Raw genomic sequence first — 12,946 nt, 5'->3', positions numbered from 1 at the left:
GTTGTTGCTTCGGCTTTGGGCATAAAGTCTAAGAAACCATTGCATAACCAAGATGCTGAAGATGCTTTCCTATGTTTTCTTCTAGGAGTTTTATAGTCCTGGTGTTCCAGTTTGCTAGAGCTGCCATTATGCAAAAAACCAGAAATGGATGGCTCTTATAAAGGGTATTTATTAGGCTACAAGTTTACACTTCTAAGGCCATAAAAGTGTCCAGACTAAGGCATCAACAAGAGCATGCCTTCACTGAAGAAAGGCCGATGGCATCTGGAACACCTTTGTCAGCTGGGAAGGCATGTAGCTGGCACGTGCTGGTCCTTTGCTCCCAGGTTCTGGTTTCAAAATGGCTTTCTCCAAAATGTCTGTGGGCTTCTGTTTCTCTTAGCTTTTCTCTCTCTCAGCTCCTTTGAATCCTTGCTTGTTCTCCCAGGGCATTTCTCTCTAAGTGTCTGGGGGTGTCCTCTCTTAGCTTTCCAGGGCAAACTCTTGGCTTCATCTCTGAGCTTAGCATCTCCAAACATCTTTCTCTCTGCCTCTCTAAGCGTCTGGGTATGTGTTGGCCCCTTAGCTCTCTTAAGGACTCCAGTAAACTAATCAAGACCCACTTTGAATGGACAGGGTCATACCTCCATGGAAATGATCTAATCAAAAGGTCTAACCATTGTAAATCTCCCCGGCAACACAAGACATGATTCCCGTGGATGAGCCTAGACCTGGCATCGTGGGATTGAGAAAATCTTCTTGACCAAAGGGAGAAGCGAAATGAAACAAAATAAAGTTTCAGTGTCTGAGAGATTTCAATTGGAATTGAGAGGTCACTCTGGAGGACATTCTTATGTGCTGTATAGATATCCCTTTATAGTTTTTAGTGTATTGGAATAGCTGGAAGGGAATATCTGAAACTGTAGCAACCTAGTAGCCTTGATTCTTGAAGACAATTGTCTAACTATGTAACTTACATGGTGTGACAGTGTGATTGTGAAAACCTGTGGCTCACACTCCCTTTATCCAGTTTATGGACAGATGAGTAGAAAAATGGGGACAAAAATTAAATGAAAAATAGGGTGGGATGTGGGGATGGAATGCCTTAGGTGTTCTTTTTTACTTTTTTTTTTTTTTTTTTTTGGAGTAAGGAAAATGTTCAAAAATTGATTGTAGTGATGAATGCACAACTATATGATGGTACTGTGAACAATTGTACACTATGGATGACTGTATGGTACATGAATGTGTCACAAAAAAAATGAATTAAAACAAAGCAAAACAAAAAAGATACCACCCATAATAAGTCTGCACCCACAAGACTGGATTAGAAGAACATGGCTTTTGTGGGGGACATAATAGATTCAAACCAGCACACTTGGTTCTTATATTTAGTTTTGGTCCATTTTGAGTAAAGTTTTGTATATGGTGTGAGATAGGGATCCTCTTTCATTCTTTTGAATATGGATATCCAGTTCTCCCAGCATTATTTGTTGAAGAGACTATTCTTTCCCAATTGAGTGGACTTGGCAGTCTTATCAAAAATCAGTTGACCATAGATGTGAGTGTCTTTCTGAACTCTCAATTTGATTCTATTGGCCTATATATCTATACTTGTGCCAGTTCCATGCTGTTTTGACCACTGTAACTTTGTAATAAGTTTTAAAGTCAGGAAGTGTGTGTTCTCCTACTGCTTTTGCAAGATGGTTTTGGTTATTTGGGGACTACAGATTAGTTTTGCCTTTTCTAGAGTTTCATGTGAACGAAATCAATCATTATGTACTCTATTTTGCCTGGCTTCTTTTGCTCTGCACAATGTTATTAAGATTTTCAATATTGCTGCCTGTATCAGTGTGGTTCCTTTTTATTGCCAGGTAGTATTTATTCCATTATATGGATATATCACAATCTGTTTATCTATTCATCTGTTGATGGATGTTTGGGTTTTGGACCATGGTGAATAATGCCATTATTTTTGCAGATAAATATTTTCATTTCACTTAGGTAAATGTCTAGGAATAGAATTGCCAGGTCAGATGGTAAGTGTATGTTTAACTTTACAAGAAACCACAGAACCCATTGTGACCCTGTAGGAACTTGATACTTTTTTGCAGGAGTTGCTGATTTGCCTCTGGTATCATCTGCACTCTGTTCCCATTGGATGTTGTAGACTGTCTGAAAACAGGTCAGTGGGTCAATGGCTGTTTGGTGTAGAAATTCTTGGGTTAGGGTCAGTGTCCATTCTGAGTGAGATGTTTCCAGGTTGTTACTCTTAATAAAGAGACCAGGCAGGCTAGATAGAAGAGTTTAAACAAATAGTGTTTGTGCCTTTTGGAAGAGAGTGCATTTCAGTGCTGTGAGAAAGGCTTTGCTTGCACCAAATGAGGAAACAGTTAATCTCTGAAACATATGAGATATTTGCAGGGGAAATTGTTCCCTGTGGGGAAGATGAAGGACTTCTAACTGACTCTTTCATTAACTTCTCTGCTTTTCTTGGGAGAGAATCCAGTGGCTGGCTCATGATAGCTACCGTGTGGTGGATGTAGAACAGGGACATCTTGGTTCGGGATGGTTTCTGTATCTAACTAGTTTAACAAATGGAAACAAGATATCAAATCTACCCCAAAGATTGAAATATGCCACAAAGTTGTTTTATAATTTAAAGGATAGGCAGGTGTTAAGTAGCTGTTTGTCTGCATACTAAACAAGAGCCAATACAAGTTACTGCTTATTGATCTATTTCTACACTTTTTTTTTTTTAAGTGAACAAATATGTAATAGGACTCAAGTTTCTGACTACAGTTTTGCAGTGGTTAAGTCAACTGAAGATCACTTTTTGTCTGGTTAAATGCAGGCATGTAGTTGCTAGTATTCTTTAAATACGTTGCCGGTAATTCAGGTCTCATAGACAGGTAAGTTTAGGAAATGCTTTGCTGCCATCTCTAAATGCTGTCTCTCCTGCGGGAGCACCCTACATGTTCTAATGAAGTTGTTTTCACATCTCATTAACTAAACCCTGCTGGCTGGTGTATCAGTTATCTATTGCTGCATAACAAAATGCTACAAATTTATTTTGTGGCTTTAAATCACTCACATTATTTCTCAGTATCTTTTGTCAGGAATCTGGACAGGGCTTAGCTGGGTCCTCTGCTTCACAAGGTTTCTTATAAAACTTCAGTCAAGATGTTGGCCAGGATAGGGGTCAGGGTCTCATCTGAAGGCTCAACTGGGAAAGGACCCACTTTTTTAAATCATATTTTTTATTGTGGAATATAACATATATACATAAAAGTGATAACTTTCCAAGTGTAATTTAACAAGTAGTTACAGAGCAAATTTCAAAGATTATAGATTATAATTCCACAGTTTCAGTTATTTCCTTATTATGAAATAAAACATACATACAAAAAGGTAGTATTTTTCAAAGTAAGATTTAACTAGTAGATATATAGGAAATTTCCAAAATTATTATGAGTTGCAGTACCATAGTTACAGTCACTTCTTTATGTGAAATATGACATATATACAAAAAGGTATATCTTTCAAATTACAATTTAACAAGTAGCCTTATAACATATTTCAAAGGATGCTATGGGTTATAGTTCCACCATTTCAATTTTTTCCTTCTAACTATTCTAATACCCTAGCAACTAAGGAAAAGAAAATTATATAAAGATTCAGTATTCACAATCCTTTATTAAATTCCATCTTGTCTGTTGCTACGCGTTCTTCTAGTTTAATCACTTTCCTGATCTTCAGGGATGTCTAGACAGTGACCACCCTAACTTGTTCATGATGAAAAGGAGTGTCAACTTTATGAGCAAAGGGGACACATCTAGTTGATGTTTTTGAAGAAGATATTGCCTCTGGGTTTTGGGACTTAGCTAGCATAAGGGCACTCTGAAGGATTTACGTTTCTGACAAATAACCTTAGTGAGTGAAACTTCTATAGAGTATGGTATTCCTATTAATTATAGTCCCTAGTATGCAATTTGTAGGTTTTTCCCATGTACCCTTCTGTTGTCAACTCTCTGTGCCAGTGTCATACCTTAGAAGTATATCAGGCAAGCACCTATCTATATTTGTGGTGCTGATATGGGAAACATGCCTTTAAACAACCCCTTTCATTCCTATTCACCTTCAATACAACTCTGATACTTACAATCCCATTAACAAACACTCATCACCCCCATCCATTACCACACCTTTGAATTCACCATCATTAACATATCTGAACATAATAGACTATCATTCCCCCTCACTAGCTACTGTCTATCACTAGGTCCCCAATATTCTTACATTATAAGACATTGATTTTACATTGTTCAGATAGTTCATAGAAGTGGTAACATACAATGTCTCTCCTGTGTGTCTGAGTTATTTCACTCAGAATTATATCTTCAAGGTTCATCCATGTTGCATGTGTTTCAAGACCGTGTTGCTTCTTACTGCTGCATAGTATTCCATCATATGCATATACCACATCTTGTTTATCCACCCATCTGTTGAAGGACACTTGAGTTGTTTCCATCTCTTGGCAATTGTGAACAGTGCTGCTATGAACATCGGTGTACAAATGGGAAAGGACCCGCTTTGAAGGTCATGTGGTTGTTGGCAGAATTCAGTTGCTTAAAGGTGCTGATCTGGGAGCCTCAGTTCCCAGCTGACTGTCAGCCAGAGGCCACCCTCAGGTCCTTGTCCTGTGGGCTCTCCAACATGCCTCATCAACATGTGCAAGCCCAGAAGGCAGTAAAGAGAGTCTGCTAGCAAGATATAAGTTACGGTTTTATGTGATGAGGTCACGGGAGTACGTCCCATCACATTTTCTGTGTTCTATTGGTTAGAAGCAAGGTGGAGGCCCCACCCCCACTCAAGGGGAGGGGACTGCACAAAGCAGAGACTACCAGGAGGTGGGGATGGCCAGGGGATCAGTGATCTTAGACTCTGCCTACCATCATTGCTGGGTTGCAAGCAGATCTGAAATCAGGTGCACTGCAAATAATTGTCCGGAGATCCTAGTGCTAGCGCAGAAGTGAAAGTTAGCAGATAAGCTTGACACAGATTGTCAGGATGATTCCATCTTTTTCTCTTCTAGTCTTATGCTTTGTCAGATGTTTCTTGCAGGAAATGGGTAGAAAATATGGTCTGTCGGCTAGACTTTCCTACGTCTCAATATCAGTATCCAGCACAGAGCCCGACCCAAAGAAGCCCTTAAGAAAAACTGTATGAATAGTGTTCCAGTTTGCTAATGCTGCCAGAATGTAAAACACCAGAAATGTATCAGCTTTTATATAGGGGGTTTATTTGGTTACAAAGTTACAGTCTAAGGCCATAAAGTGTCCAAGGTAACACATCAACAATCGGGTACCTTCACTGGAGGATGGCCAATGGTGTCCGGAAAACCTCTGTTAGCTGGGAAGGCACGTGGCGGGCATCTGCTCCAGAGTTCTGGTTTCAAAATGGCTTTCTCCCAGGATGTTCCTCTCAAGGCTGCAGTTCCTCAAAAAATGTCACTCTTAGTTGCTCTTGGGGAGTTTGTCCTCTCTTAGCTTCTCCGGAGCAAAAGTCTGCTTTCAACAGCCATCTTCAAAATGTCTCTGTAAGCTGAAGCTCCTGTCTCAGTTTCTGTGCATTCTTCAAAGTGTCCCTCTTGGCTGTTGCTAGCCCACTCCTTCTGACTGAGCTTATATAGTGCTCTAGTAAACTAATTAAAGCCCATGCTGAATGGATGGGGCCACACCTCCATGGAAATTTTCCAGTCAGATAATCCAATCACCTACAGTTGGGTGGGTCACATCTCCATGGAAACACTCAGTCAAAGAATTACAATCTAATCAACACTAATACGTCTGCTCACACAAGATTGCATCAAAGATAATGGTGTTTTGGGGGACATAATATATCCAAACCAGCACAAATACATTTTGGTTTTGAAATCTAGCTTAATTCAATCAGCTCTATTGCCTTTCTTTCATAATAAGTATTTTTGTAACACATATAGCAAATATTTTGTAATAGCCTGCATCTGAAAATGAAATCCATAAATAAAATTTACCTAGGCACATAATTTCAAAACATCAAGATGACTTACCTATAACATTAAAGACAAAGAGAAAATTATTTTCAATAAACATAATGTATCTCAATGTATAAATGCTCTGAAACAAGTGACTAGATGTTCCTGAAGGGAGTATCATCATGAATGAGATAGTTATAAATGCAGACTGATACTTGATACTTGTGTGGAATTAAGGACTCAGATCCTACAAGTTCCTATTAGAAATGCGGTATTCCAGAAAGGTGAAAAACGTTGGAAACATTCTGAACAAAATAAAACAAAGCACTGTTCCATGCTTTATATAGTAGTTGTATTCCTGGAAAATTAACTTGTTGTTAAAACTGTGCAAAGAAAATACATTGTTTTGGAGTCGTCTAGACTCAGGTAATTATAAATGAGGTTTGCATCCATATGTTTGTCACACAGGACACTGGAAAGTCACGAGGGCCTTGAGATAATTTGTTGTACAGGACTTGCCCCACATAGCAGGACAGAAGGCTGACCCCTGGGACTCTCCCTCCCTCCACTCACTGCCCCCAATTCCAGGAATGCCTCCCAGTTATTGTGACAATAAAAACATGCCCTTGGATTTCACCAGTGGTCAGCACCACTCTCCATTGGAAACCACTGCAATAGGGCTAAACCTCAAGGGGAAAGGAAAGTAATTCAGTAGTTAAGGTTTAGTTGGACACAGTTAAGCCTAAATACCAACGTGTACCACGAGGGAGAAAAGGGCAAAAATCAGTGCACTCAAAATATCTACCTTGGCCCAGCAGCCAAGGAGCAATCCCCTTGCTTGGGTGAGGAAGATCCAGCAACCACTGGGGTGGGGGGAGAGAACAACGGATTTGGCCGTTAGAAATCGACAGTGCAAAGTAGACACTTAGAACTCTGAATTTTAAGGATACTGACAGAATGCTTTCTTTTCCAACAGAAACCTGTTTCCCTCAAATCTTGTGGTTGCAGCTTTTCGTACGGTAAGGTCTTAATGCTTTGCTAAATATATGAAACTTTGAAGAGGGGCGTGTATAAATTACTGCTGTATAGTTGGGTAAGGTGGAACTGGGAGGGACAGTGCTGTCAAGAAACTTAACACTGGCCTAAATTTTTAAAGATTGGCTTCTGGAGTAAAAACAAAACAACAAACAAACAAAACCTTTCTAAAACATCGTACTTGTTCTATCACCTGAGAAATACATTGATGACATTTTGGGGATCCCTTAAATACTTTAGAATTTTTTTTTAAATACGCTTTTATCTTTTTTTTTCCTGACTATAAAAGTGATATGTGCACATTGCCAAAAAATATCAAAATACAAAAAGTGGAAGAAAATGAAAATCACCCATAATCACTGCCTAGCTATCCATAATTAGCATTTTGGTATACAACCTTCAAAGACAGCTTTTCTGTGCATGTGCACATGTGTTTTAAAAATAAAAATAAGCTCATCCTACACATATTGTTTTGTTAAGGCAACATATCATGAACACTTTCTCATGTCAGTAAGTATCCTGCATAATTGTTCATGGCTGTACAGGGTTCTACTCGATGAGTGGGCCATAATTTTTCTCTGTCAGCCCCTTCGGATGGATATTCAGGATGTTGCTCGTTTTCCCCCGTTTTTTACCAATGGTGCAAGTAACAGCCCTGTGACTGTTCTGTACACAGAGGACTAGGAAAGTCTTGATGAGGTGTTCTAATCAGATTATCTTTCTCAAGCAAAGACTTTGCTCTTTCTACTTAGAACCTCTCTGTTTTGTTTTTCAAGCTGAGTATAAGCATAAGTGGGATTTGAGTATGTAATGTGAAGTAGGAGAGAAAACCAGGTTTATGGGGCCCTCAGTCACAGTCGGGGTGGGGTGGGTTTTGTTTCTCTTGCTGCCTTGGTTGTGGGATAGCTGAGCAGCTCTGCTTCTCGGAGTCCTAACCCATCAAAGCTGAGAGAGGCCCGAGCTCAGCAGCAGCAGGCAGGAGGCCAGCCTCTGGGTCTGCCCATCCTAACGGGCTCCCTGGCTGCCCGTCAAAGGGGTCAGAAAGGAGGTTTTATAACAAATTCTACTCGTTGCTGCCCCAGGGAGACCCCTTTGTGCACCATGCAAAAGTACCTGAAGTCAACCGTAGGACCAAAGCCAGGGAGACGCCTCACTTGTAAGTGAGTCTCCAAAGACAGCCAGAGGCAGCCCCTTGCAGCCCCTCGCCTTGCTCACATCCCTAACGCTGGAGAGAGAGGTTCAGACCAGTTAGAAACAGAGGCTGAAAAGCAGTCAAGGTAAACTAAGTTCTGGAACACAGTGGAGCATAAATAAATAAATGAAAATAAAGTGGGACATTGAAGAGTGACCTTTGCATTAGGAAGTTAATAGCAAGGTTATGCAAATAATGTAACTGTCAGCTGCTTTGGGGGCATGGAATTGTGCAGGCCTTCTGCTCCAAAACATTGCCCAAGGAACCTAAGGAAATTCCCCCTGGTTCTTCAGGTTCCTAAATAAGCCAGAGGCCTCTGGAGTACATGCTACCTTGATCTTTTTTTTTTTTTTTCTAAACTTTATTTCAAAATAATTTTAGCCTTACAAGACAGCTGCAAAAATAATTCAAAACCAATACAGAGAACTCCAATATAACCCCTACCCGGAGACCTAAAGATACCAGCTTTTAACATTTTGCCACATTTGTTGCATCATTCCCTCTGTCTCTCTCTCTCTCCCGTAAACATTTGAGAGTAGGTTGCATACATCATGCTCGTTGAACACTTAATACCTCATGTATTTTTCTAAAGAACGAGGATATTCACTTATGTAACCCCATGAAGTAGTTATCAAGTTCAAGAAATTTAACATTGATAGAAAGCTTAGAGTCTATACTCCAATTTTTTTCAGTTTTTCCATTAATACCCTTTGGGGCATTTTCCCTGTGATGTTAGATCCCACCCAGCTACCTCAATCTTAATGTAGCTTTTGTACAGTTCTCAGGGACTCTTGATAGACCAACCAAATGACAACTGCCCAGGACCCTCAGGGCTTTTGGGCAGGAGAGGCCTGGTGGTCCTCTTGGCTCCCCTGGGCCAGTCTTAGCCTGTGAATTGATGGCAGGTTTTCCCTTTTCTTGCTCACAGTATGCCACCGATTACAGAGTTGTGACCCACAACACGAGCTCTGGGAATGCCACTACAGAAAAGGTAAAGCCATTTATGAGATTACTTATGAAAAATGTTTATTAAAAAAAAGCAAATGATGTTTCTTAGTGGAAGATACATGAGGCATCTTTTTCTCAGCAGAGCATGAAACGTTGGGGTTTAAATGGACTATTTGGAGCACACGGGTTGAGCTGATTATTTTGTTTATTTACCACTATAGCCGAAAGCCAGTGTATCTGTAGTGCTCAGTTGGAACTAAGGTCCTCTTTTTTCAAAATATACTTATAAAACCTCATCTGCTATCCTGAAATTTAATTAATAAATGATTTAACCTACATATATATAACTTTAAAAAGTTCATGTAATACAAGAAAGAAATAAAGTGATTTAAAATAAAACAATATGTATTTTTCCATGTAAATGCACAACTGTACTAGAAGAAATAATGTTTTCAGATATTCACATCTACTTAAAAATGAATAAATTTGTATTTAGAAGCAGGGAGACAGAATTCAATCAAATATTGTTGACACTTTGTGGGGGTAATTTTTAATAAGGACTAAATAAATATTGTCATGTATGTGTATGGAATCACCCTGAATCAAACAACTATAACTGCAAACTGGCATAAATGTGATGTGCTCATCACCTGGTTATTATCAACACTTTGGCAAACACTTCATAAAGTTTAGAACAAAACACATTACAGTCTTCTTTCTGTGTGCATCAACTTGGCATTACTGGAAAACCCAGAGTGCATTAAAACTATGGAGAGAAAAGCCTGCATTTATGTGTAAAATGGACTTAGCTCTAGGCTCAGGTTATAAACCTGCTTGAATGTTGATGGAAAGCTCAGAAGCCTAAAGTGTGTGGGAAAGTCTGCTGTGCTTAGCTACACTGTCTTCCTGAACATTTCAAGGCATTTTGGCATACTTGGGGCTGTGCTCACTCTTTCCAGGTAAGACCCCACAATTATTATGACAACCAAAAATACCCCCAGGGAATGATATTTTCTGTGATTTAATCAGTGGCCCTTAATTAAGTAGGATGGATGTCACTGCCCACCCTCTGGTTAGAAGGTGCAGCTTCAGGCCCAGCTGGGCCCCCTGCTAACAATCTCTGGATTCCAAAGCAGGACTAATTGAGATGCGGGGTCAGGTGGGCCTACTCCCTAGGTAAGTGGCTCACACCTGCATGACACCCTCCTGGCACAGTTGCTCTCCTTATGTCATCCCATTTGAGACTTGGAACAACCCAATCAAGTAGGATTTATTACCCCCATTCTCAGTTACTTGAAATTACAGACCTCCAAGTTTGATCAAGACAATTTAAAATGAAGAATGATGAATAATCCTAGAAAAATTAATTGTCTCTGCAATACCTTCAAGTTTTGGCAAACGTGGCATTCATCAGCTTGCTCTATGCTCCTTTTAGAAATGCTGGTAACCTGTGAGCATCCACCCCAACTGATTAACTCTTGCCCTCACTATGAATTTAACTGAGGAGTGCCAAGGACTCAGGCTTTAAGAAAGAGAGAAGCAGTTATCTCCTCACTAGTCCCAGTGTTTCATAAACTCTTCCTATAAAACTGTGTCAAGACATAGCCAGGGTGGTCCTTGTCCCTTGGGATGGGGTGTTGGTGACAGTGAGAAGTCAACCCAGGGACCCAAGACCATCTAGAAAGGCCCTTCCCCCAGTCCATGGATCCATCTTCTATTCCCATTTTGATCCCCTGTGGTAACCTGCCATGGATGCGTACTTCTTAGGCTGTAATTTTAGTGCACATCATTAATTCATTAAACAGTGATTTCTTTGACACCCACTATGTGCCCTTCCTTGGTGCTGGATTATAGCAGTATAGACACAGCTTACATTCCAGAAAAGGGAAATATATAATAAATCAATGTCAGTTGAGGGTAAGTGCTAAGATGAAAAGTAAAGCAGGGCCGGAGGATGGACAGGGAGAGAGAAAGGGGGTGTGTGTGCATTGGTTGGGGAGGAGATGTGGTATTTTAACCTGGAGGCCTTCTGATAGGGTGAGGGAGGAGCCATGGGGAGGCCTGGGCCAAGAGTGAGTGGGCAGCAACAGTAAATGCAAATGTACACCTTGCTCTAAGTCTACCTGCTGCCTGCCTCCCCTACAGAAAGGGGGACAAGGCCTTGGGAGAATTGTCATTGCCTTCAAGTCAGAGAGCCCGTTCTCTTATCTGGAATCTCCTGACACCTTTAACATCACATTTTGGAATTGCATGCCTGCTAAACCCAACTTTTGGCTCTTAGTCAACTTCTCTGGTTGCATTGATTTTTGCCCCTCAGTTCCATTTAGGATTCGGATGTAGACAAAGAGTGTGAGTCAGCAGGCCCAAGGTCAACACCAGGTGTTAGCTGTGCAGCTGAAAGAATCCTGGCAGTGTCAATTTCTCTGGAATCCTCCTGTGAGCTGTGACAGAGCAAAGTCCAAAATTGAAGTCTTCTCTCTCACACAGCTCTTTAAATTGTACCTACCATAACTTCTGTAGGTCGAGTCGAGAGAAAGGATGGTGATTTTCAGAAGTCTTATTGTCTGTTGGATTAAAATAGTATTGTAAACACACATACACCCACACACACCCACACACACCCCACATTCCAGGCATCATAAGTCTGGAATGATCTCTAACAAAATATCCCATTAGAATAATAATAGCTAATGCTTGTTAGTTTTCATTTGCCAGACACAGTCTAAGCACTTTACACATATTAACACATTTAATCTTCATAACAATCTTATGGTAGCTGCTGTTATTGTCCCCCTGTTATAGGTGGAGAACTGAGGCACAGAGAGGTGAAGTAACTTGCCCAAGGTCCCACAGATAGAAAGTGGTGGAAGTCAGGCTCCAACGCCCATGTTCCTTAACTATTATTATTACTTCTCTATAAATAATATGAATCAGTATTAACAAAAGTGTTGTATATGGTGATCATTGTACTATATTTCAACTTTTGTATTATGTTTGAAAATTTTCTTCATAAAGTTAAGAGAAACTGAAAAGCTGCTCCCATCAGTTCTTATGGTACATTTGAATTCATGGTCCTTGGTGCATTTCAAGTAAATCTTACCTGTTACTAGGAGCCTCCACTTAACTCGGGAATTGGAAAAGTCTTTAAAAAGCATATTTGTCAGCAGATATGAATGTCAGTATTAGTGCATACAGCCACTGTTTAAAAAAAAAAAAAAAAAAAGCTGAAAAAGAGCCCAGACTTCAATTAGTGATATGAATGAAGCAGGTCTGGTTAAGACCAGGGCAAGCCAGGCCAAAGGGTAAAGGTTGAAACTGATAGTGTTTTAAAACTTCAACTTCCATATGAGACCAAGGGAAGAGGTATCTATTTGGTACAGGATCTAAATTTTCTAAACGGTACAACTCTACAGTCGATTTGTTCAAACACCACAGTTGCATGGAACTTTGAATAGGAAGTGAGATATGGTAGGTTAGTATAGGCTGGAGTGAAATAGTGACACATCCCAAAGTAATTTGGGCAGATAATAAAAAGTATATTTACAGCCTCCCCCTCCCCAGCCCCAAAGATCTGGGGGAAGGTGAGGATGTGTTGGACATCCTCACCTGGACTGGTGTTGATGTTGTCACAAACATTGGGACTGGCAGTTTGATGTGCTGAGCCCTCGATCATGGGACTTGCCCTTATGAAGCTCGTTACTGCAAAGGAGAGTCTAAACTTGCATATAATTGTGCCTAAGAGTCTCCCCGAGTACCTCTTTGTTGCTCAGGTGTGG

At 40.3% G+C, this 12,946-nt stretch overlaps 1 protein-coding gene across 1 annotated transcript in view; it reads left to right on the top strand.

The window, feature by feature from the left end:
- The window catches only part of SLC1A4 (solute carrier family 1 member 4), a 46,378-nt gene that overhangs the window by 12,705 nt on the left and 20,727 nt on the right, over positions 1–12,946 (top strand). The window contains exons 2-3 of the mRNA XM_037807356.1: positions 6,972–7,014; positions 9,151–9,213. Of these exons, the coding sequence (XP_037663284.1) occupies positions 6,972–7,014; positions 9,151–9,213 (106 nt within the window). The remainder of the gene's footprint in view (positions 1–6,971; positions 7,015–9,150; positions 9,214–12,946) is intronic.

Source organism: Choloepus didactylus, chromosome 17 (genome assembly GCF_015220235.1).
Source record: "Choloepus didactylus isolate mChoDid1 chromosome 17, mChoDid1.pri, whole genome shotgun sequence".
NCBI lineage: Eukaryota > Metazoa > Chordata > Mammalia > Pilosa > Megalonychidae > Choloepus > Choloepus didactylus.
The sequence above is the reverse complement of the archived record's forward strand: the minus strand, read 5'-3'. Positions and strand labels throughout refer to the sequence as shown.